This window comes from Ascidia mentula, chromosome 8 (assembly GCF_947561715.1).
Source record: "Ascidia mentula chromosome 8, kaAscMent1.1, whole genome shotgun sequence".
Taxonomy (NCBI): Eukaryota; Metazoa; Chordata; class Ascidiacea; order Phlebobranchia; family Ascidiidae; genus Ascidia; species Ascidia mentula.
Window position 1 is genome coordinate 400,928 of NC_138573.1, and position 24,387 is coordinate 425,314.

The window sequence follows — 24,387 nt, forward strand, 5'->3', positions numbered from 1 at the left end:
ATCACTGATCGTTTGAGAAATCTCAAGATTACCAGTTTTTGGACATGATAAATATTGTCTTGCAGGAACAAAATCAACAGAATTCTTTTTCAAAACCATTTCTTTTAATTTCATTAAAACACAAACACCCCATGGATCAACCCAAGGACAATAAGAGATTTAAACAGGAAAGTTGCAAAGTTTAATCTGACCCCTTGCAGCAAAACATGTCAGCAAAAAAAGGATGAATAGCACATTTTTTAAATGAACATATCCTATATTCTCAATATTAAACTACATCCACCCAAGTGGTCGAAAGATATTGTTAAAATATTTGTTCTTACATGATGAAAAAACAATATTAAAGGGCCTCCCCCATAACAATAAAAACAGGAACTAAATGAAGATCATATGGATCCAACTCTATCTCGAGGAATAAGTCTCAGTTCAGATCCGTGTTTCAGAAAAATATTTCCTGCGTTTTGTGCAGGGTTGATGGCAATTCCATCTGAAACACAACCACAGAAAAATAGTCAAAGAATAATACAAATTGGCGCAGTAGGTGTTTAAGGTTTTAAACATAAATCATTCAGGTTAATAATAAAACTTAAAACTCGAATAAGTCAATCAGGATGCTTTAATGCACAGAAAAATTGCCAATTCAGCCACAGAAGGCAAAGCAGCTGCTTTACTTATTTATTTTACAATGTTGAGAAAAGAGTTGTGCTTATCGGTGATCTCATTTGTCCCAAAAATGGAAATTATTTTAACAAAAATATGTATTAACAGAATGTCTGTTCTCTGCAATCTCTTGAGTAACTCTTGAGCATTAAGTTGCTCATCACAATAAACCATATAAATATAAGGGCACACAACAAATAATAAAACAACAAACCATTTGTGATGATGGCACTTGTGTCTGGTGGAACTTTGAATTGTTCTGCCGCAAACTTGAGCACGGCAGTGAAAGGTGTTGCTTCAGGAACACTGAGGCTAAAATATTTAACTTTCATGTTGCATTTTAATGTATTGTATAGCGTTAATGTAATAACTTTAATGCAGCAGTTAAATGGCAACTCCTTAGTTTTTACATGAATATGTTATAAGTCAAAGTTCCCATAAATCACAAACACATTGGCCAGATTGGAAAGTTTGTAATTAACATGGACGATTTTTTGGCCAACGTCGATTGTTTTTGCGATTTTCGCACCAACAAACTGATGTTTTTTGTATTGTTTTTGCGCGGACTTCCAATAAAATTGCAAAAATTTGTGCAGATGATAATTCTTTCCAAACAGGCACACATAGAAACTGAATTCAGTCTTACATTGGGTCCATGACATGACCTTTAAACACTTTAAACTTTAAATCTACTTACACTTTAAACGGAAGTTTTGGGTCTGATGTAAGAATTATCTTGAAAGTTACTTTGGCCCTGAAATACACAAAAATATGTCAAACTTATCAATAATATTTGAGTATAGACGTATTGAATTGTAATATTTAAAATTCTATTGATAGCATTTTTGTTGTTTAAAGTAAAGTTAGTTCAAAGTTAAAAAAATACAAACCAGTATTGCTTACATGATTCCGTTCAAAAACTTGGAAATATGAAATAAATACAACAATCACCAAACGCAAAACAGCTGTTCGAGTGTAAATTGTTTCGTCACAAACAATACGCGTGGTAAGTTTTAATCCGGACTAGTGGAGGTGTTATTATACTGAAGTACAAAGTATATTGGTTAAATAGAAAATGTTAGTAATTAGCTAGGGGTTTATAAATCATTTATAAATAGATGGTTTGTTTGCTATTATATATTAAAATTCCAAGAAAGCGATCTTTAGACAGCTCAGATGGATTTATCAAGAGAAAAATATATTTCGCCTAAAACGGCATCATCAGTTTCTCCAAAACTTATTCAAATGGTTTGTTTGCTAATAAATATTTTTGCATTTAAAGTGTAAAAAAATTGTTTTTGACATGTTTGGTATTAAAGATTCAAATCTTTTTCGTTTGTGTTTTTGTCGATTGTCTTATCGTCAGAACTAAAGTACTAAAGAACACGCAAACAGACTTTAGCTTCAGCAAAGCAGCGACTTGGAATCCTACTTGTACGCTGCAGTACTCGATATTTTAGTGAATTGACAAAAAATAGTGTTTTACTATTCTATGTTTTTTTTAAGCAAACGAGCCGGCGTTTGTTAAGCTCCCTCTAGCGGAGATTACGGTGGAAACTAGAGACGCTTTTTAAGAGCAAAGGTGTTTGTCTGGGATTGCTTATTCTGCATCTGCCCACACATTTGTAGCAGGGGATAGAACTCCTATGTTTTATAATAAATGCGTTACAGGAGATTCTAAACTTAAAACTTTTTAAAAATTTAAAGAATTTCTTTCCACTAATAATATTGTGATTAGCAAGCTTTCTCATGTCATGGAATTTTATCTGTGGTTCTCAACATATTTTCGTGTAAGAGTCAAATGTGGAGCTTTAAGTTTGTTAAAAGCCGCACAAACACAGCACAAGGTTATAAAACAAATTGTAAACAGTAACGAGAAAGTATTACAATGCAGCAAAATAAACCGAATGAATGCAGCGAAACCACAATTTGATGTGAAACTGGATGTTCAACAAAAAAGGAGGCATTGATGATTTTGTACAGCAGTTGAATAGTAGCCATAAAAAATGGTGGTAAGAATCACTGCATTGTAGAATCTGGTAACTCAGTGATGACTGTAAATGTGTTTAAAGCTTCAATTGCTTTGAAATTGATTTCAGAAAGAAATAACTTTACTAAGAAGTGTTCTTTTTTAATATTTGTTGCATAGTAACATAAAATTACACGCTATTGGTCTTCCAAACACCAACAAGATATATTTACGAAACCATGATTCGTGCAACAACTGGGCGACCTCCTGGGATTTCAAAGAAGGATAGGGGTCCAGTTATTCGCCCTTCTTCTGCCAATGCAAAATTGCAGTCACATTCCTATGCAAACCTATCAGATGAAAAGCGTCCTGTAACATCTGCAGTCATTCGAACTCCGTCAGTAATTCCCATTCAGACTGAGAAAAAAGAGGATGTTGCTCGCCCATTGCTTGGTATGTTCTACTAATTAAAATAAATTAAAACTTTTAACATTATCACCATTTATTATTTGGCCATTTCTGAAAAAGGAAACATGTTACAAATTTGTAATAGATCGACGTCTTACTTTGTGCACTGTTCATGGGATTGGAGAAAATGCAAAAATCCTCACAAGACTCAATACCCCTGCAAGTTCCATGAAAAAAATAAAGGTGGTTGGGGTTATTGTAAATCTTCCCATGACTTAAACTGTACTGGAATATTATGTTTCAACCAAATCTATGGTTTCTTTAATTTTACTGTTTTCAGATTGAAGAGAGAATAACCTTGGAACAACTGCACAAAATAAAAACTGCATTTCAGGTAAGAAAGATGAACTTCAGTCATTCACAGTTGGGAAACTATGCGCTGAATTAGCCTCTGATTCACATCACTAATTTGGAAACAGTCTAATGTACAGCAATCCTACAGCGGCTTTCAAGAGTCAAGTGTCTGAGAATGCTGTTTCAATAGCCCTTACCCCTGAGCACTGAAAGTACCAGCACACTTACCCACTGAGGGCCCAATTAGAAACCCTACTGTGGCCTGCTTATCGAGCACACTCGCACATAGTGTATAACAATATGTGGTAATGATGACAGCTTTTGAAATGACAGATTTATTACAATCATTTGTTAAACTGCAGGAGGCCGACACTGATGGAAGTGGAACGCTGGATATCGATGAATTTAAGGTGGTTGTCAAAACTTGTCTCGGAGTGAAAGGCAGGGTAAGTTGTCTATGTTGACTTCCTTGCTTTTGAGGTTAAGACAATACATATTAGTTTTTGACAGTTTCTATTTAGTGTTAAAACTTACATCAGGGGTTAGCAATCATGTAATAGTTTAGATAAGCCCACAATCAACAACATTTCCATTCTTTTTTATCATTGATGTTTTTCTGCATTATCACAGAATGAAGAACAAATTGTTGCTTTGTTCATGAAAATCGATTCTTCCTCAGATGGGGAAATTGATTGGGTGATTTTTTTTATCCATATAACTATGTGCACTATGCTAACTGTACTTCATAACAATGCAAACAGGTTTCAAAAAAATCAATAGAAATATTAATTTTACCCAAATTGAATCAGAGTAATTATATTTGTTGACTATTTTTGAAGGTTTTTTTTTCCATCTCATTGCATTGTTAGGATGAGTTTTGCACGTACATGCAACTGGAGTATGCAGAAAAAGAGGAAGCTATCCTGCGAGCAAAGAGGACAGGATTTATCCTTCCCGCTCTCGCAACTTCCAGTCCACATCACAAAGCTCCAGTGTTGAGGATTATTTGTCTTCAGGATTCTTCATATATCTGTGCTAGCCAGGTTCGTTAATAAAACTTTGTGTTTTTGATTTGGGTAAAAAAACATGTGGAGGTATTAATATGGCCTGAATCAAGTGTTAAACGTGTGTAAATTACTTCATAGCATTTGTTGATTGGTAAAAGTGCCTGAAATATTCAGAAATGTTCCCCATCTGTTTGTGTGAACAAGGCGTTTTTAAACCTTGCAGGCTAACGGACACTTGGGTCCTCTTTTAATTAGTTTGCGGCACAACAAACTTTTAAAGTGAGTTTAAGTTCTAAAGAAACAACAGGTGGCCCTGGTTAGGTGAACGAATTGCTTTGATTTAGGGCTGCGTTTTGGTTCCGAACGTTGTTTGTTCTCAATTGCTTTCATGGAGGAAAACGACAGTTGCAGTGGTCGCCTTTCACATGAAATAAAAATTTCACGGCGCACAGTTTAAAACCCTGGTTTAAACACCCACATTCACATGGAAACAATGTCCCGGATTTAAACCAGTGTTTGTTCAATAATCTTTCCCGGGTTCTCCAAAAGCCAACTTGGCAACATGTACGTAACAATCGATGACAATGCTCGTGTATCCATCGTATTGTGTCGTCAGCAATTTAACCGTATCGAGTGACGTTTCTTTTGATTTCGAAGCATCTTTCTGTCGGTATTTAAGCGTCCCTCAACAAGTAGACTGTGGTGAATGTTTTTGTAAACCCAGTAGCTTGAATAGCGGGCTTGTAATTACAGTGGCACTATTAGTGTATATGTTATATGAAGAAGTATAGTGGCCCCAAGTAAAATCAAAGACAAGATTCAGGTCTTCTGACGTTTTCCCGACCAAGAAACTACTTTTATCCCCGGTGCTATCAAAACTACACAAAATTTCACAAAACCACGAATTAAAATAATATTTTTCCAGCGTTGTTCTCCATAGACATCGTACGTATGTAAAGCTTTCCCTCTTTGTTACGTAACAAGAGTTGTGTTTGTTGTGTTTAGGACGGTTTGCTTACGTTTTGGTCACCTGACTTGAAACTTCGACGAACGAAGTCGATTCTGGAAAGTTCTCCGTCAGAAAAACCGGCTTTTGTCAACAAACCATCTGTGGTAAGTTATTGTTATGTTACATCACCAAGTGTGATGGTGACGTCACAATTTATATTTGTTCGATTCGAACAGGCTTTTGTACCAATTGATTTTTGAGTTGTCAACCTGAGAACATTTCGTTCTTGATTGGTGCGTCGCATATGAAACAATACCTCTGGTCTAATTAAGGATTTTTAGATGATATCCCAATTTTTCATCGGTTGTATTTACTTCTGTTGTTTGTGTTCAGTGGGTGACTGATGCTGCCATGGTAACGGCGCACGGAAAACTTCTCGTAGGAACCGGGGAACGCGAAATTCACTTCTATGACGTCATAACTTTTGAGTTTTATTGCCAAATAATCGGATTGGACGCTGTGCCGCTCCGGATAGATTTGTGTCAGATGGAGGATGACAAATGTTTAATTACGTACGGTGACGACCAGGTGACGTAGAACCTTACATATTGTACAATGTTTGTCTAAAGATGTAACGTCGAGTCTCATGTGAAATTGATGATTTGTTCTGAAGCAATTGTTTTGTAACAATAAGAACGTTATGGAAATGTTTCCAGGGCTGCGTCAGCATATTAACTTTCACATCGATTGGTGAAACACTAAGAACGTGGAAGAAAGTGGCAAAAGTGAACGGAGTGCCAACTGTGACGATGCATGACGTAGCAAATGGCGCGGGAACTTCTTTTATTAAGTGGAAAGTTCATGAAGATTGGGTCACGGAGGTGAACTTTATTATAATTCCCAATTCCAACAAGTTACGTTACTTGTTAGAAAAAATTCTGTCTAAAAAAACGTTTGAGCATAACGTCAGTATATTGGTATTTATGTTTCTGTGTTAGCCATGACATTGTATGTGACACTGAATGTTGTGGTTTACGCGAATACTGATGGTTTAAAATGTCCCTAATTTACATTACCCGATATGCTGTATAGGTTAGGCATATACAGTTTATACTTTGCGTTCGTAGATACGTTATTACCATGAACTCCGGTCGGTTATCTCATCATCCAACCATCCGGCCACCGCCCTTGTGAGAGGTCAGTCAAGTTCAACCATACTTGGTGTATCCGGTGCTTCTGTATGTGGGTGTTTATATATTTGCATTCAGGTTGTACGACTGCTAGCACCGCCCTGGACCGCCTACGTCAGACGACCGGCGTATCGTCATCAACCCCAACCCAGTCCCAACAAACCCCCAAACCCACCCGTAGGACCCACAGTATGGCCCCACAGCGACGTCAGAAGACCGACCAGTCTGTGTTCTATGTTTATAAGGGAGTGAAGACGTTTGATTTCTGCAAGGCGAGCAACATAATGGCGTGTGGCGGTGAGGCGAAGAGTTTCTTTAAGTTAAAAGACCGTTTTTTAAACTGAACAGAAATAATATCACAGAAAATATACAACGTATTTTCGACGTAAATCTAACATTTAAAATCCGGTCTGTGTCAGAAGCAATCTTGTAGAAAAAATTTTGTCGCGTTCAATTTAAGCTATTCCAAGATCACGTGTTCCTGGTCTAATCTCCTGCAGGGTTTGTTATTGCCTTCATCTTGTTGTTACATTGAAAGGAATGGATCGAATTGTCCGTCTTTGGAATCCGTACGTTCCTCAGAAACCAACGGGTTTACTCCGAGGTCATAACTCTCCCGTGGTCTTCATATCCATAGCTGGGGAGGACGGACGGGTGTTCAGTATTTCAACTGATAAATGCGTCAAGGTTGGAACACTTTGGTTATTGAATCATGTTAAAACCTATTCTGCATCTCTTTACCAAACCTTACTACTTCACACAAGTTAATGCTCGAAGAAGAGTTTCTTGGTAAACCAAAATGCGTGGTCGCTCCCAGTCAGTGGTTTCAAAACTGTGACCTATGGTCCAGTAGTAAGGCACGAAGACATTTGCCACAGAAGCCAAAGAGTTATTTTAACAGATTATGCTGTTATGTATAATAATAATGTATTAAGCGTTACACAATTCTCATCCTGTGTTGTATATTTTAATATAAAAAATCAAACAGTTGTCATAAATGTTGTCATGGCACAGGTTTGGGATTTGTTGGAACAAAATTGCCTGGTGACAGTCAACCCCAAACTACACAAGATTCACGGCGAGATTTTAACTTGCGCCTACGCTCACCATTGTAGATCTATCGTCATAGCAACCGACCATCTTGCGTTGCTACGAATTACACAGAAGTAAGTTGCGACTCCCTCTACCATTATAGGAATATGTTGCAAATATCTTGGCCATTCGAAGCCACATAACGGTATACGATGAAAGTTTAAGACCAGAAAATTTGTCCATTCTTCTCCTGTAACGTTTTTTTTCAAAAAAATCAACAGGAGCAGCCAAACATTGCCGCCAGTTATGGCATCCCGACTTAGACAGTGAGTTAATGTTTGTTGTGAGTTCTACATTGCAGTGCTGAGGAATAAGTGTGTTTCATTGTGTGTCTGTGCAACCATGTATCAGTTTGTTGAGTGTGAATGTTGTTTAAAGTGACGACCTTCCCACGTTGTGTTTCGCCAACTCTATATTTACCCCACTCCAATCACCGCCACCCAACCCACTTTTCCTTCCCTAGGGCGAAGTTAGCGGGTGAATTGTGCGTCACCCATAACGAAGCCGTCATGAGTTGCTCCCACAATCCAAGTTTCGGTCACGTGATCACCGGCTCTGACGCATCTGTACGTTTTATTACTTCATCTATGTGCAACTTCACGTCACACTATACGTTATCAAATGACGTCATAAGTTATGCGTCTGCATTCCAATTGCATTTTTGAATTTCCGACAGTTCAAATTTTTTGGCTTGAATATATCCAACCACAACTTTCTACTTTTGAAGGTGGTGAAATTGTGGGATTTCGAAACCGGAACTTTCATGTTCGAATTCAACAAAGCCCACGGTGACAGCGCCATCACGAGCCTTACCTTCGACTCATCCGGTAGAAGGCTTATCACCAGTGGGCGCGATGGAGCAGTGAGGATCTGGAACTACAATAATGGACATTGTCTCCGATCGCTGGAACCAGGTCGGCATGGCAACATCTCGTAATATTTGTGTTGAGATCTGAGGATTTTTCTGATGCAGATGAGAATAACAAGGAGATATCAGAATGCGTTTATGTTGAAATCAACAAGAACAGATATGTGATCGCGGTCGGTTGGAATCAACGGATCAATATCTTTTACGACGAGACTGAGTTCTTCCACCACGTTCAACGACCCTCACTGCACTGGCCTGATGACTTGGTGAACATTTACTTCACATGTTGGTATTTAATGGTCTGAACTCATTTGAACTCACCGTATCTTCCTCTTCACAGCGACGAGGTCACACTGAGGATATCGTCTCAGTTGCGTTCGGACCCCCCAACTTACTTGCTACTGTGTCCTACGACGGTTTGGTCATTGTGTGGAATATTATATCTGGTCATAGTGTAGCAAGGATTCCCTTCCCCCAAAACAAGTAACCACATATTCCTCTAGCGGTTCCCAAACTTTTGTGTAAAAGCTATCTTGTGACCAACCCTATGCTGTTCACTTCTTTGAATAAAATATGTGTTTGACTACGTAACGGAATTATTTGTAACCAAGACTTATCTTATAATAAACAAACTACATTAGAACCGAACATAAAATGTGACATTAAAAGTCTGCAAACCCGTGGTTGAGAACCACTTATCTACAACTCAAGTTTAAACTAACACATCATGTTTTTTATATCATCCAATCATGTGAATTTCAAGCAGATTACCGAGCCAAGATGTAGACGAGGACGAAGATGCGTCAGGTGAGAATTTAATTAGTTGCCTCCTACGTTCACAACGTTTCAACCACATACGTCACAGATGGAAAGCAAGCCGTCAACAGACTTCTCTTTCTTTCGAATCGAGTCGCCGATAAAGACAACGCCGCACTAGTGGCCGGTTGCTCGGACGGTTCCGCCATCTTGTGGAACGTTCAGAAAAGAATTGCGCACGCTAGGTGGCGCGTTACAAAACGAAACTCATCGGTTTGCTCCATGGCGACATCTTCCGACGGGTGTGAACTGTATGTTGGAGATGAATTAGGTGAGGAACGAGTGTTTCTACTTTTATGTAAGGTTTAATGTTAAACTATGTTGGATTCTTGTGATATCAGCCCGTCTTCATTGAATCGCCGCAAATCGCTTTAATTAAACCTAACGTAGGTTTATGTGTTTAGGGTTTGTAACAGTTTGGGATGTCGAACGCTACGCGAATCGTCCACTGGAGGCGCTAAAAGGCGACAAAACGTGCCCGGATGTGACGTCACCTCCTCCTAAACTTGCCACGTGGCGTTGTCACGTGCAACAAATTACGTGGCTTCATTTAGTGGAATCTTATGACATCTTGCTGACGTCATCAACCGATTATACGTCACGAGTTTGGACGTACGATGGACTTTACATCGGTGAGGTTTTCACGTGAAGTAAAATTGCTGCGTGACTTAAACGGCGGAGAGTTAACACAAGAATCTCCCTGATACGAATGTTGTTTTGTGACAGTTTTGCGTAAAAGCTTCATATAATTGGTTCTATTTTTTATTTGAAACTGTTTTAATTCACCGACCTGTGGTGGTTTGCGGTTCATGATTTCTGTTGAAAGTTAATAAACGTTAAAATATTTCCAGGAACATTCGGTCAGTCGAAACCTTGGGATGTCCACGATCCTTCCACTTGGCAACATCCAATGGTTCCTCCTGAAGTCCTCCTGGATCCTCTGAGCATGCCCGAACATGAAGCTCTCCAGGGGAGGTTTTCAGTTGGCGAGGTGGGAGGTCATGGGTTGTTACAAGTTGTTCCACCACTCGAGTTCCATTTGTTAGTGGGGAACCAACTTATGATGATAACGATTTTTTATGTGGGGGAATTTAACGTGGGGTTGTTGATGCAACTGACGTTATTTGTCAAATGTGATAGCGATGACGTATTCTAGTCTTTAAAGCTCCTTTCGCTCTCGACTGGAATATCTTCTTTTGATAATTTACTACAAACCACAGTTTTTATAACCGGCGCCGAAGACAGTCCGATTTTAAGCAATTTGTGGAGAACTCCCAATCTTACAATGCTAATTTTGTCTAATCCACTTTTCGAAGGATTCGGAATCGGATTCGGATGAAGAAGTAGATGAGAAAATTGAGGATCAATCTTCGGCTGATGAGAATAAGGATGTTGTCAGTAAACGATTGAAACCTCCGAAACCTAAAAAGTCCTCGAGCAGGAGAGCTTCGGGATCGGTGAGGATGAAACTATTGTTGATTGTTTGACAAACACGAAAACCGTCCAGATCATCATCTGTTTATACCTTGAAGGTTCAAACGGCGACCCTGCCTGCAGCGCGAATATTATTATTATTATTGACGTTATATTGTTGCCATGAGCAACACTAGGAGTTGATAATCAGCGGCAGATCCTGTCGGGAATCCCCCTCTTACAATTTGTAATAATATCAAAAAATGGTTCCGGGGCTGAAAAAGGATTTTTCCAAGATTAAATTACACTGGCGTGCTTTGCTTGGTGCGTCTATTTATCTCCCCACAAAATCGTCATAATGCATTTGGGCTTGTAAGCGCCCTCTCCCCCCCCCCCCCCCCCCAACTAGGGAAAATCCCCTCCTGTATTGGTCTTATATGTAATCTGCAGGCGTGATTTTCCTCATGCATGATTGTTCACCTACTTAGATATGCAAGAAACCTGATTCATATTGTGTTACTCTTGTATGCTGTAGTGGCTTGGGGGGAATTTATCTAAAGATGCCTGGAGGAGGAAGTTATCCCGGAGATTATCAAGAAGTGTTCTTCCAACCGATCTAAACTTCCCTAAGAATGAGGACATGAAGATGTTGAACGAAGTTCGGCAAAGCATGAAATCCGGTTCAGGCAAACGGTACGTGGCAACTTCTGATTGGTTGTAATATACATAAAGATGTGCGTGGCAACTTCTGATTGGTTGTAATATACATAAAGATGTGCGTGGCAACTTCTGATTGGTTGTAATATACATAAAGATGTGCGTGGCGAAATATGGTTGGTTGGATTATAGATAACTAACCGTATCTGCTCTGATCCTATTATGAGGAAACAATTCATTCTTCAGTCCAATTGTCCGATCTGTTTCTCTATTTTATCATTAATATTTTTCAAAATTCTTCAAACCCATGGTTAGAATTTGTGTTGTAGTTTTCATTCCAATTTAAACATTGTTCACCCCCATGTCCCCAATCACAAACTAACCAGGGGTGGGTATTCCCCACAACCATAGAGGGCAATACGTATAGTTTCTAAATGTCGCGAAATTCCTGCACAGTTGTCAGACTTATAGTGTCACTATATATAGTGTCGGTCCCAGTAGCACAAACGCAAGCTGTGTCCATGTTCGGTTTCGCATCTAACCAGACTACCACGTGTTCCAGACTACGTCACGAGAAACTTGTCGCTCAACAGCGCCACCTACGGGCATCACGTGACGCCAGCGCTCACGCGTTTCAATCTCTTCAATGCTTCGACCTCGTCGATGCCCCTGATGACGTCATAAAGCCCGACCCGAGCTCTCACATTGATGACGTATTCAACATCGAAGAACAGGATGAGTTAGACGTGTGACCACTTGGTGGAGGCAAACGCTTGTTTTTTGTTTATGTTTTCTATGTGTTTTGCATTATGTTCGTTCCAGTGTAGACCAGCATGTGACATTGTTCCAATTCATTAGTTACTACGCGACAGTGTTTGTTCCCTCTACTGTGACGTAATACTGTGTTGTCTTCGCATTTCCTATGTGTGTCTTCCTTCATGCCAGTTACGTCATCACCTGACGTCACACTAGGTGCACTTTCCACCATAATTTTTGCGAAACCTCGTGCCAGATTTCAGCACAGTATTTTTAGTTGTTGTACCTTATTACACATTTTTGCTTCACCAACTATTTTACCTGTTACCGTTCTGTCCTTGTACTTATCATATTGTATTACCTATTGTTACCATATTCTATTGCTTCCTTAACGTTTCATGCGTCCACAGTCTTGCCAGCGCCACCTAACGACGACCTCATTCAATCCATAGCTGAACATTTTGCCATTTTTTAAGTTTACGTTTTTATTATTTCAGGAACATCAGATTGAATGCTTTTCTAACCGATGTAGTCGATTTGTATTGGTTTGAATACGTTTATGGAAATTATTTATAAATTGTAAATATATTTATATATTAGTACATATATAATTTACATACAATGTCATTGCAGCATGTACTTTGAGTAAAAACGAGCATTGCAACAATTCAGTCAGACTAATAAACTGTTTGTGGCTCTTGTTATTTTTGCTTTTTGGATACAAATAATTTAATTCAGTCATGGTTAATACATTTTTTTCGGAAACACTGCCAGATTTTGATTTGGAAACACTGCCACTTTAGGCATTCCCGCCATTCGTTTCGCAACCACTTCGCGCTTTACTGCCTCGAGACAAACACTTAATTGATCGCCAGAGCGTTCGTTTTAACAACATTATCTTTCAGGTGGTTGCTACCATGGTGTTTTGCGCTTGTTTCGCGGGTGCTCGGTCTGCTATACCTTTGCTTGGTTGCTGTGAAAAGCGGAATAAAAGTTACCAGTGATTCCAAATCTCCACAGCAGCATTCAACCACAAAAGGTAATTATGTCAACTAACTTGGAATGAACGCTAACTGGGTTTGGAATTTAACAAACTTCTTGGTTTAAAAATGATTTGTGACGTAACAAACACGTCAACTAGTTCTCGAACCATGGGTAAGTGAACTGTTTTCTTAAAATATTTCAAAAAGATAAAAACAAACACACGTTTGCAATTATGCAACCGCAGTTTTGTATTGCACACGTCTTCCTTGTAACGTAGAACGACATACAAAGGGCAGTACATAATCGCATTAGGTTTTGTAAAAATCAATGCGAATATTCGTCAACCGTTTGTCCATATGCCATTAAACCCATGGATTGCGTGAAAGTGTTTCAACGTTAATCTACCGGATTAAAAACCGACATTTTATTCTGCCAAAAGAACAAAGCAGGTGTTGCAAGAATTACTCACTAAATTAACAATATTGAAGAATTTTTAATATCTACAATTGGAAAAAAGGACAACATACAAGAAAAATAATATAGATTTAAAAGGTTAAAGGTCGCTGTGTTTAAAGTTCGGATTGTAATCTTCCACTTCCACTTTAACGTCTCCACCAAGAGCATTTCGCAAATTTTCCTGTACTTTTGCCTTGCAGTCGTCATCACAGTCCTTGTCAATACTTAGGTGGTACCGAAGCTTGCCATCATTTGAATCTCCTAAAAAACAACATTTAATAATTTGATCTTGATCGGCGCCCGATCACAATTTAAAAATAAATTCTGAAATTAAAAGTTGACGCTGTTGTGGACTATGACGTCATAAAGTGTGACAAATAACAATCAGAATGTCATTATTGATATAAAACCATAAATCCACGCACTCAAATAGTTTGTAATTTTGTCTCTGTTTAGGAAGATGGAGTCTAAAGTGAATTTTTTTGTATGTCTAAATTTAATTATCATAATATATAAACACAATACGTGGGTCTGGATGATGTTCGATGCGTATGGTTCATAGCATAATAACATGTATTAGTAGATGTTACCTTCATGTACGAAGATGAGTAGAAGCAACACCATTCCTAGTAGCAAGCTCGACTTTACACAATGAGTCATTCTGTTTGGTTTGAAAAACACTATTGTGACTAAAATGTCTATCACCACCTTTCAAAATAGAAAAAACGTTTTCAATAACTGCTATAGCTTTCTGTACAGCCGTCTAAAACTTTCATGTTGTGTGCTATACATTACATATGAACCTCTTTGGCCTCCTTATATGCATATACGTTCGTAACCATCCACTAAGCCTACAGAGACAGAATGACAATAATCATAATTCCGCTATCCGATGAAACCCAGTGCCCCCATGTTATAAAGCCTTTCAACCTCGCTCGAACTGAAGTAAATGCGATACACGCCCCAGTGAACAAATGAAAGACGCCCCAGACCATTTGGCGAAAAGCTTTGTTGCATCACAATAGAAAATCATTGGCGCGTGACGGTATCTTCTATATTAAAAGAATGTGAAATAATCTAACTTAAAATTTACGATGAATTGAGTATTCGCGAATTAACAAATGTTTAAAACTACTCTACCGTAAAACAATCTTGTCATGCGTGACGCGTTGTTATTGGTTGTTTTTTTGTGGGTGTTTTCATGATGTGGCAAGTTTCTTTTCGCAAAGTTATGCAACGAAAATTGCTTGAAAGATTTTTTTCTGACTTGTGGAGCAAAAAGTGTAGTATTAGGTAATTTACTATGTTATGCACATTTATAAAACGTCGAATACTCACGTGTTTGGCTTACACAAAATCATCGTTAATTTTACATAAATTTAGGGTTTCTGAATAAGTGGTATAAATTTGAATATGTCACCAGTGCTTAAAATTAAGGGAGCTGTGCAGAATTATGCATGGGGAAAGAATGCAAGTGAGAGTGCAGTTGCAAGGTTGTGCTGTTTACAAAGTATTGATCAAAGTAAACCTTATGCTGAACTATGGATGGGAATTCATCCCAAAGCTCCGAGTACTATCCATGATGGAAAATCCCTTGCAGATTATATTGAAGAAAATGTGGATGCCCTTGGTGAAAAATTGGTAAAACGGTTTGGAACTCTTCCATACTTATTTAAAGTTTTAAGTGTTGCAAAATCTTTGTCAATTCAAGCCCATCCCGACAAGGAGCTGGCCGCGAAATTGCACCAAGAAATGCCTGAAGTTTACAAAGACCCCAACCACAAACCGGAGATGGCCATAGCTCTGACACAGTTTGAAGCTTTGTGCGGATTCCGACCTGTGAAGGAAATTTTGGATTTTTTTGATGTTGTACCTGAACTGGCAGCAGTGGTTGGCGAGGATTTGGTCACTAAACTTAAAAACGAACACAGACCAAAGGAAAATAATGAAAGTACTGCTTTAAAGGATTGTTTTGCAAAAGTTATTTTGTGTGAAAAAATTGTTAGAGAACAACAACTGAACCAGTTGGTGAACCGGGTGATTAAGATGAGAGATCAAAAGTCAGATCTTACAAGTGTTAATGGGGAACTGCTTCTGAGATTAAATTCCAATTTCCCTGGAGATGTTGGTTGTTTTGTTATTTATTTTCTCAACCATATTTTCCTACAACCTGGTGAAGCAATATTCCTCGCCGCCAATGTTCCCCACGCTTATCTATCGGGAGACTGCATAGAATGCATGGCTTGCTCTGACAATGTGGTAAGAGCTGGATTGACCCCAAAGCTTGTGGATGCATCAACCTTATGTGGTATGTTGGAGTACCTACCATCGAGTATTGAACAACAGAAGTTCAAACCAGTCACCACAGATGACCCATTCGAAACAGAGTACAATCCACCTGTGGATGATTTTGCTGTTGTTTGCCTCAAAATTCCAGCAAGTACAAAAAGTTACAGTTTGCGTAAGCGAGATTGTGCCAGTATTCTTCTAGTTGTGTCTGGTGATGCCACAGAAACTTCAGGCATTCACCTTAAAAGTGGAAGTATTTTGTTTATTCCAGCTTATGAAACTGTTACAGTTGCAGCAAGCAGTGATGTCCTTGCCTACCAAGCTACTTGTATTTTCTAGTTGCTGCTTTTTGCTGTATTAAAACCTTGCTGCTTGATCATATATATTATAGGCAGTGTGTAATGTAAGTGCATTTTTTTTAAAATTGGGTTTGTGTAAAAAATTCTGTTTTCATTAAGGTACCAAATTCTTGGAGAATATTTTTGTTTATTTCAAGTGCAGTTATTTTCTACATTTATTTTTTGTTCAACTTTTTTCCTTTATATGTCAAGTGCATCCATATGTCAGTTTAACATATTGCTTATTTTGTATCCATTGAGTTGTCTTCTGGTGGAATAAAGCATTTCCCCTCCAAAACTTTATATGTGCAAAACAATAAAGTGGTGATAGTGGAAGATGAAAGTGGTGCTGGAAGGTGAAAGTGGTGTAAGTCCAGAACGTAGACCATTGTAAGACATCGTTTACACAATTCCGTGTGTTGATTTTGCACCAACGCGTGATGAAAACAAGAACAAATTCTCGGTCAAGTTCACCGCAAAATTATTTCCGCATATTGGAGTCCATGTTTTATAGGTCACGTGACACGTGTTGCACTGTGAGAAAGGGAATTGGCTGGAAGTGTGCGTTGGAGTTTAACTACAGGCCATATGCAGTATTAAGCAACTTTTACATGATTACAATCGTTTCCATCTAGCGCATTGATGAAAGTTATAGAGTTTGCGCGATGTGATTAGTCAGGGTTGCGCTTAGTGTTTTACCAGCTCGAACAAAGCATTCTATTTGATAAAATTAAATGACTACATTGTTACACACAAAAGCGTTGACACGCAACGCCATTCACATTTCTGCAAACATGGCACACTGCGTTCTAGTGGTTTCCGAGTCATGGCGCAAAAGGCAACCACTACAGACCTCCCAACACGAACTAACCACGAAACTCATCTGTGTTCCAGTGTGATTGTAAAAGGTTTGTGGTTTTCTCACATTCCATTTACTTCAACGACTTCTTACGGTTTTGCCGTTTCTTGTGGAAAGTAGTTGAAGGGATTTAAGATGAATTAAGCGACTTTGCTGTGGAGTGAAACGAGCCTTAGGCGATTTTCTCAATAACCAAAAACTGCCTCCCCGCCAAATATACCGTGGAATTGGTTTCTCACAAAACAATTCCGGAGAAGGAAGTGTGTATTTTGGTCAGTGGAGATATTTTCTATTCGTTGGCAAAACAGAATTTCTTCGCCCCCAACAGGTTAAGGATGAAAAAATATAGGAATATATTCACAGGCGGGTGGAGGCTTTTGTGTGTAACAATGTAGTCATGTCAGACACAGTTCGTCCCACGTAAATAAACCGATCTTGGTTGGTTTGAAGTTGGTCGTCAACGCACTGTAGTACCGGAGGCAAAATGTGGTTTTTAGAATCGCCAGCGATGCCAAAATCCGACAGGGTTTGAGTTTCGTTCAATGGCGACGTAGACAGATGCTATCTTCGGCCTCACTGTCAAAACCCTGTTGAAAACCCTGTTGAAAAAGGTAGTCGATAGTTCGGAACGTGACGTTTTTAGTTGGAGTGGATTGTTTTTTTCACGGCGCCCAACCATGTCGATTACGTGCTCCCGTGCAATAATGTTACGTGCAATAATACTGCTTCAAACATTTGGGTGATGACGTGTACATGAGCAGAAGTAAATGCAACTGGAAAAGGGACTGACGTAGAAAACAAATGGTTTCATTATTTTTTCGCCAAAATTAGCCAAAAAAATAAACCGTCTGAGCCAGGAAAGGGATTTGAGTTGTAGGGCCAGGTAGTTATAGATGGTACTGTAGGTTGAAGGTAATTGGGATTCACCTCTGACTCTGATTCTGACTCACTCATTTTTGAGTGAGTGATAACATTTCAGTGTGCTCCAGTGGAAGCAATCGCTCCTGTAACATGTTTCATTTTAAGGTGGGCGTTGATTCCGTTTTTACTTAGTTAATATTCTTGTAAATGCTATAGTGGATAGAGTTGAACGGTAAACGTGTGATTTTTTTTTCGTTTACAAAACTTCCTCGGTAATAAATGTTTTTAAACTTTAAACTTTAGTTCGCTTAGTGCACAGTTGGCTCGTTTCTAACTCCTAATAAAAGAATATATAGTCGTTGTTTCGCCAACGTGACAACAATTGCGTAACAATAACACGACAAACGGAAATGAGTGTATACAAACCCTCGACCAGCTGTTGTTCTTTTTAAAAATTGTGCCATTGTTAAACTACAGCACAAGGAAATAGAGAAAGGTCGCCTGCATGACGATGCAATGTTTGCTGTGAGCGCATGAATTATTTGCTGACAAATCATTTTGACCAAAGTGCTGCTGTTGTTGTTGCAGGCATTTCTGTCTGTTGCATCGCCACCATTGTTGCGGGCACACGGCTTCCGTTTGAAAGAGCGCATCTTAGCATATGGCTGGAGAGCAGAGGAGAGTAGAAGTTTAAGCACCGCCATGTTTTCGACCAATCCTCCTACTGTGGTTGTGGTTGGGGCTGGGGCAAGTGGGTTGGCAGCTGCTGCGAGACTAGCTGGGAACGGAATTGCAGACCTTGTCGTACTGGAAGGTAGAAACCGAACTGGCGGAAGAATATCAACACTTCAAATAGGTAACTTGTTTTAATTAGTGTACGTGTGTGCATGAATGTGTGAGAAGCGGTTTGAGTATCTGCCATACAGATCAATCAAACTACTTAAACGAGGTTATGAGCAAACAATTGTCGACCTACATACGAAATACACGGATTGGTTTTAAGTTGGTTCCTTTTTACAAAATCGCTCATTTCACACAACTTCTAAACAAATGTGGTTGCAAGTTATTTTTTGGTGGTCGTTTCCTATGCACAGTATGTGTGGGTACGAACTGCGATGTCATCATGCGTGTTTACCCGGACTCAACTCTACTGCACACGCACTCGATTCTCGTCACGTTTATAAAAACATTCGACAACTTTGCAGGGGACCGACGAATTGAGGAAGGGGCTTCTTGGATACACGGCACGGAGGGAAATCCCATTTCTTCGCTTGCAAAACAAACGGGTTCTGTTCACAAAGAATGGTTTGCACTGTGACGTTACATGTACTGTTGTCGCGATATTTGTTTGTTTTGCCGCTAAATTCCTGCGCGCTGTCATATATACATTAGGGCCAAGGTCATCTAGGCATAGGTGGTGTATATCGGGATGAGATTAGCTCATGAATGTTGCCCTCTGTTCGGAATTATCTTTATCTGTGCGACATCAAATTTACTGTAAGTGTTTTGTGTATTTCTATACGAAGCAACAAACCTCGCATGTCAGCTGGTTTAGAAAAACCGGTTTCGCTTCCTTCCCGTAATCATCATCAGTTTCTCATTCAAATCTGAATTAGATCTTGGAGGTTCGACCACACAAGTAGTGCCGTGTGCAAATCCCTTACTCATCACTAATGAGAAAATACTCGCAGGAATTACTTGGAGAAAATCAAAAACTGTTCCTGGCACAAACAGAACGGGGAAAAACTAACCGCCGATGACGTCACACTGGTAGTGGATGCGTACAAAACCCACTGTGACATAATAGATGAAGTTGCTCTCCCCTCCGAGGAGGAACGGGAGCAGATGAGGAGGATGAGTTGGAGGAATCTTCATCACTACCTGGAGGAGAAGTGGGAGGAGCTGATCCTGGAGGGATGCGATGAGGAGAAAAGGCGCCTCTTAGTGTCGGCACTTAGTGTTTGTTACCAGAAGGAATGTCAGGACGCAGGGACGGGAGACCTGAGGAGTTGCGCTGTCCACGGTTTCGCCGAATACCTCCCTCTGGCCGGATGTGACGCAACATTACCCAACGGTTACAGCGAAATACTAAAACCTTTACTACGGGGAATCCCCCGAAGTGCGATTCGACTCAATAGCGTCGTCGAGCGAATTGAGTGGTCTCCTGGCGGTTGCCGTGGTAACGCACGATGTAAACCGGTCAAGGTCGTGTATAAGTGCGCCGCTAGCGGAAAGACGGAAATTGTACAAGCCGATCACGTGATCGTGACCGCTCCGCTTGGGTGCATCCGAGATTTGAGTACCACTCTTTTCACTCCGTCACTTCCGGATGACAAGATGAGTTCATGCAGAAGGTAAAGCATTGTGTTGAGTGCAGAGTGCAGAGTATTCGCTCAACTCCTTATTCACTCAGAATAACTTTTGACGTGGTCGACAAAATAGCCCTGCTCTACGACAAACCTTTCTGGTCACCCGACCATTCCTCCATCGGTCTTCTGTGGGATGACGTCACAGAGAATCACTGGTCACGTGATGTAGTATATCTGATAGCCCGGGGAGACGGGGAATCCCCATGGTTGGAGGTAAGTGGTGTTGGTTGGTTGGTTGATATGATTTACTTTGGAATGCCGACTTTTCAGACGTGGCTTTGCGGAAAACACGCGAAAGAAGTTGAAAATTTGACGGATGAAGAAGTCGGATCCAAACTGACGGAGATCTTGAGAAAGTTTGTCGGTAAAAATGCTCAGCCAGAACATTCAGATAAGCCCGTGTAATGTTAACTAATTGTTAAGTTGAAAGCGTGTATGTTTTTTATAAACGCCTCACTTTTAAGAGTTTTTTTGTTTATTTAACATTAACGTCACCTCCAGGTTCTCACGTTCCCAAGCCATCCTCAACCCACGTGACCAGGTGGGGGTTGGACCGCTTCGCGCGCGGTTCTTATATTTCACTTAATCCGAACTCCTTCGGGGAGGACATCGATATTATGGCCGAACCGTTGCCTGGCAACAGTTACCCCGAGCAACCATTCCAGCTTCTGTTCGCTGGGGAAGGAACCTCAAGAAGTTATTTTGGAACTGCTCACGGCGCTGTTTTGTCAGGAGAACGCGAAGCGGATCGATTGTTACGTCATTATATGGGATTGTATAACGGTGTCGCCGTGACGAAAGTCAACGCTTGACTTTGTTTAGTCACTTGGGTTGACTTATTTTGGAAAATTGCTGAAATAATTTATCTGCTTTTAATGGGAGGCCGAAGAGCGATTAAAAAAAACAAAGTGTTTGGGGGAAAAATGTGGTAAAAACACAATTGTGCAAGATTATGTTCTGATCAAATGTTTCTGCTTCTCTACGAACCCAAAATAATTTAAAACATTTTTAATATTGTTGTTTACCGTGATTTGCTGCTATTATAACAATTTATTGTGAAAATTCTTCAAGGTCATGAACTGTAGGTAAGATGTGCTCGTTTTGCATAATATTCGTAACAGTGTTTCATTTAATTTTTTCTATTATTCTCGCTTTAAATAAAAACAAGTTGGAAAGAGATTTATGGATTTAAGCTGACTGGTATTGGAATTAGCATTTTTTTGTGGCACTCAAAAACGTTGAGAAATACCACAAAAAGTTAAGAAATATGACAAAAAATTAACTTTCGCAACAACCCGCAAGCTGGCGTCGACAGACAAGTGCGTGTTTCCTCTGACGGATGTTGATAGTTTCCCAGGCTCAAAGTAATTGTTGCGACGACTGGTTGCAGACAGTACTTCCAAGTTGCTGTTTACACAAAGGCATGTCAGCAATATTTAAAATAAACGGCGCAGTGACGAACAATGACTGGGGTAAGGTTGGGACAGACAGTGTTGTAGCCAAGTTGCATTGTTCTGGCAGCATACAAGAAAATGTACCATATGCTGAATTGTGGATGGGAATTCACCCTAAAGCCCCAAGCACTATGGAAGACGGGAAACTGTTGCAGAAATATCTGCAGGAAAATCCAACCGCCCTTGGAGAAAAAGTAACAAAGCAATTTGGGACTCTCCCATTCCTGTTCAAGGTATTGAGTATCAACAAGGCGCTTTGCATTCAAGCACATCCCGACAAGGAGCTGGCCGCGAAATTGCACCGAGAAATGCCTGAAGTTTACAAAGATCCCAACCACAAACCGGAGATGGCCATAGCTCTGACGCAGTTTGAAGCTTTGTGCGGTTTCCGACCTGTTAAGGAAATTTTAGATTTTTTTGATGTTGTACCTGAACTGGCATCTGTTGTTGGCGAGGATTTGGTCACTAAACTTAAAATTGAACACAGACCAAAGGAAAATAATGAAAATGCTGCTTTAAAGGATTGTTTTGCAAAAATTATTTTGTGTGAAAAAATTGTTAGAGAACAACAACTGAATCAATTGGTGAACCGGGTGATTAAGATGAGAGATCAAAAGTCAGATCTCACCAGTGTTAAAGGGGAACTGCTTTTAAAACTTTACTCAGAATATCCGAACGATGTTGGTTGTTTCTTAATGTATTTCCTCAACCACATTTTCCTACAACCTGGTGAAGCAATATTCCTCGCCGCCAATGTTCCCCACGCTTATCTATCGGGAGACTGCATAGAATGCATGGCTTGCTCTGACAACGTGGTAAGAGCTGGATTGACCAACAAGTATTCGGATAAAAACACATTTTGTTACATGGTCAGTTCTTATGCAGCCGGGCCCGATTATTACAAATTTCATCCAGTTTGTGTCGATGACTCACGCGCGATGTACAATCCTCCAATTGATGATTTTGCTGTGGTTCGGTTTATGATCCCTGCAAGCAGAGAAATGTACAGTTTGCCCGAACAAGAATGTGCGAGCATCGTGTTGGTGGTTGCTGGGGAGGCGGAGGAGTTGGATAAAGGAATCCTACTCTCACGTGGGTGCAAGTTATTTATTCCTGCTAATGAGCAAGTTGTTGTGCGTACAAGAAGTGATGTTCTTGCCTATCAAGCAACTTGTATTATTTAACTACTTTGCTTCAACGTGCCGAATGGAGATCCACTCTATGATATTTGTGTTCGTCCATATAGACGATATATTTCCTGTTTCAACCATTGTTCCTGGGCGTATAGTGAAAGTTACCTAAACGTAGTACATAAGATTAACTCTATACACACTGTTAAAAGCAAGACTTCTGGAAACCTTAATATTTACACTTCAGGATGCAATAGCAAACTATCAAACACAAGAAGACAATCAAAACAACAACAATTACTTAGTTTTAGAGAATTCGCAAACGGGATTTCCGGTGGAGAGTTAGCTGGAGGTTATAATGCGACGCTGCAATATGGCGAGACAACGCAACCATAACATTCTATACAACATGAAATATGATACGTGTTACTGCCGACATATTCCGATACGCTGTATCCTTTCAGTCAATTTCTCGTAATTGGTAGAATTTGCATTTACATACTTCGTCAAAATATACACCAGCAATAATTAACACATTAGCAGTATGTCAAATTTATGCGGGGAGCAATTCGCAATATTGAACCGATCAATGAAATATGGACGACAGCTTATCAGGGCACCTCGGTACTATAAGCTGATCCAGATTAGTTTTAAAACTCTAATACAATAATTGGCGGTAATAATTATTCCATCGCAAACCGCCTATTCCGGTACAACAGTATTGTATGAAGATAATTTTGAAATGTCAAACATCGCCCAATAAGACAGAAACCGACTAGGCGCAAAAATGGCAACAAACCATTTTTCCTGGCCACGCCGATATCAGCAAAGAAATTCGTGCGTCATTCTGGAACATAACAACTGTTTCACCGCCATCATCAGATGATGTGTAGCTTTTACGCTAGCAGGCACTCGGGCCAACTGGGAACCAAACATCAGAGGCAAAACTGTGTTTACATCCTATCTGCAGCTTTCAATGATTATAAAAGCTCTTTTGCACATATAGGTGTACTTAACTCTAACCGTTCGTTGGTCGTATATATACGCAAGCCCCCCAAATCAGTACACTTGCCTCAAGGTCATAGGTGGTAATCGAAGGTCAAGCGTAAAAACGACGCAATTCGTTCTGTTTAAAAAAATTAACAACAAAGGAAGTAAAAAAAAGAAGCTTGAACTGTTGAACTCGGAGAAACACACGTGTTGATACAAAACTTGAAAGCCGAGTGTTCATGCGATTATCAGAGTTGATTGTTATATCTCACATATTACCCCCGACTGGAGTACTTGTTATTAATCCAAAAAATGCAACCATGGTGTGAGGATTTAGCTAAAATTGACCCGATCGAAAGGATCGACTGGAAACCGTTTGCAATACTCCGCCGCAGGCACATTAATGCGTTATTTCTCAAACATTTGTAAGTGAAAAAAACAGAACGAAAAGGCTAAAGTAACTTAACACAGGCTAAACATAGCGTAAAGTTTTACGAGTGCCATTATCCGTCGAGCGC

The 24,387-nt window shown here is 39.7% G+C and overlaps 4 protein-coding genes, 1 long non-coding RNA gene and 1 pseudogene across 6 annotated transcripts; 4 read left to right on the forward strand and 2 right to left on the reverse strand.

Moving 5' to 3' along the window:
* Nucleotides 1-107: 107 nt before the first annotated feature.
* On the reverse strand, nt 108-1,703 carry LOC145911090 (ubiquitin-fold modifier 1). Its single transcript, XM_082998334.1, has 4 exons — nt 1,564-1,703; nt 1,358-1,414; nt 875-972; nt 108-487 (listed from the first exon to the last, which is right to left on the reverse strand). Coding segments are annotated over exons 1-4 (258 nt in total). The 5' UTR covers nt 1,566-1,703; the 3' UTR covers nt 108-386.
* Nucleotides 1,704-2,763: 1,060 nt separating this feature from the next.
* LOC145910674 (cilia- and flagella-associated protein 337-like) lies at nt 2,764-12,836 on the forward strand. The gene is made up of 25 exons (XM_082997859.1): nt 2,764-3,082; nt 3,183-3,280; nt 3,378-3,431; nt 3,754-3,837; nt 4,022-4,087; nt 4,261-4,434; nt 5,404-5,511; nt 5,741-5,935; nt 6,064-6,228; nt 6,475-6,544; nt 6,616-6,834; nt 7,076-7,224; nt 7,552-7,703; nt 7,851-7,895; nt 8,093-8,195; nt 8,357-8,543; nt 8,603-8,763; nt 8,838-8,980; nt 9,261-9,304; nt 9,363-9,584; nt 9,718-9,945; nt 10,165-10,304; nt 10,630-10,770; nt 11,262-11,419; nt 11,946-12,836. Exons 1-25 carry the CDS (start codon nt 2,869-2,871, stop codon nt 12,133-12,135), a joined length of 3,510 nt encoding a protein of 1,169 aa, XP_082853985.1. The 5' UTR covers nt 2,764-2,868; the 3' UTR covers nt 12,136-12,836.
* A 523-nt stretch (nt 12,837-13,359) lies between these two features.
* On the reverse strand, nt 13,360-14,520 carry LOC145911824 (uncharacterized). The gene is made up of 2 exons (XR_014403266.1): nt 14,170-14,520; nt 13,360-13,840 (listed from the first exon to the last, which is right to left on the reverse strand). It is a non-coding gene; the product is annotated as an uncharacterized LOC145911824 (long non-coding RNA).
* Nucleotides 14,521-14,810: 290 nt separating this feature from the next.
* Nucleotides 14,811-16,494, forward strand: LOC145911198 (mannose-6-phosphate isomerase-like). Its single transcript, XM_082998461.1, has one exon. The coding sequence runs from the start codon at nt 14,993-14,995 to the stop codon at nt 16,205-16,207; it is 1,215 nt and encodes a 404-aa protein (XP_082854587.1). The 5' UTR covers nt 14,811-14,992; the 3' UTR covers nt 16,208-16,494.
* A 707-nt stretch (nt 16,495-17,201) lies between these two features.
* On the forward strand, nt 17,202-21,474 carry LOC145910344 (spermine oxidase-like). Of its 2 annotated transcripts, XM_082997429.1 has the most exons (7): nt 17,206-18,091; nt 18,515-18,782; nt 19,132-19,231; nt 19,618-20,280; nt 20,340-20,508; nt 20,566-20,659; nt 20,797-21,474. In XM_082997429.1, the coding sequence occupies exons 1-7, from the start codon at nt 18,077-18,079 to the stop codon at nt 21,105-21,107; spliced, it is 1,620 nt and encodes a 539-aa protein (XP_082853555.1). In that variant the 5' UTR covers nt 17,206-18,076; the 3' UTR covers nt 21,108-21,474. The 2 variants fall into 2 exon arrangements, with proteins under 2 accessions (XP_082853554.1, XP_082853555.1); XM_082997428.1 differs by having other exon boundaries at nt 17,202-18,091; nt 20,340-20,659.
* Nucleotides 21,475-21,718: 244 nt separating this feature from the next.
* Nucleotides 21,719-22,933, forward strand: LOC145910672 (mannose-6-phosphate isomerase pseudogene; annotated as a pseudogene).
* Nucleotides 22,934-24,387: the final 1,454 nt, after the last annotated feature.

Coding starts and splice junctions, on each gene's coding strand:
- LOC145911198 (XM_082998461.1), top strand. CDS start 14,993: ATGTCACCAGTGCTTAAAATTAAGGGAGCTGTGCAGAATTATGCATGG.
- LOC145910344 (XM_082997428.1), top strand. Junction 18,783..19,131: donor AATATCAACACTTCAAATAG/GTAACTTGTTTT, acceptor ACAACTTTGCAG/GGGACCGACGAATTGAGGAA. Junction 19,232..19,617: donor GGTTCTGTTCACAAAGAATG/GTTTGCACTGTG, acceptor AAATACTCGCAG/GAATTACTTGGAGAAAATCA.
- LOC145911090 (XM_082998334.1), bottom strand. Junction 973..1,357: donor CCAAAACTTCCGTTTAAAGT/GTAAGTAGATTT, acceptor TAAATATTTTAG/CCTCAGTGTTCCTGAAGCAA. Junction 488..874: donor AAGTGCCATCATCACAAATG/GTTTGTTGTTTT, acceptor GTTGTGTTTCAG/ATGGAATTGCCATCAACCCT.
- LOC145910674 (XM_082997859.1), top strand. CDS start 2,869: ATGATTCGTGCAACAACTGGGCGACCTCCTGGGATTTCAAAGAAGGAT. Junction 9,946..10,164: donor GTACGATGGACTTTACATCG/GTGAGGTTTTCA, acceptor AAATATTTCCAG/GAACATTCGGTCAGTCGAAA. Junction 10,771..11,261: donor GCAGGAGAGCTTCGGGATCG/GTGAGGATGAAA, acceptor TGTATGCTGTAG/TGGCTTGGGGGGAATTTATC.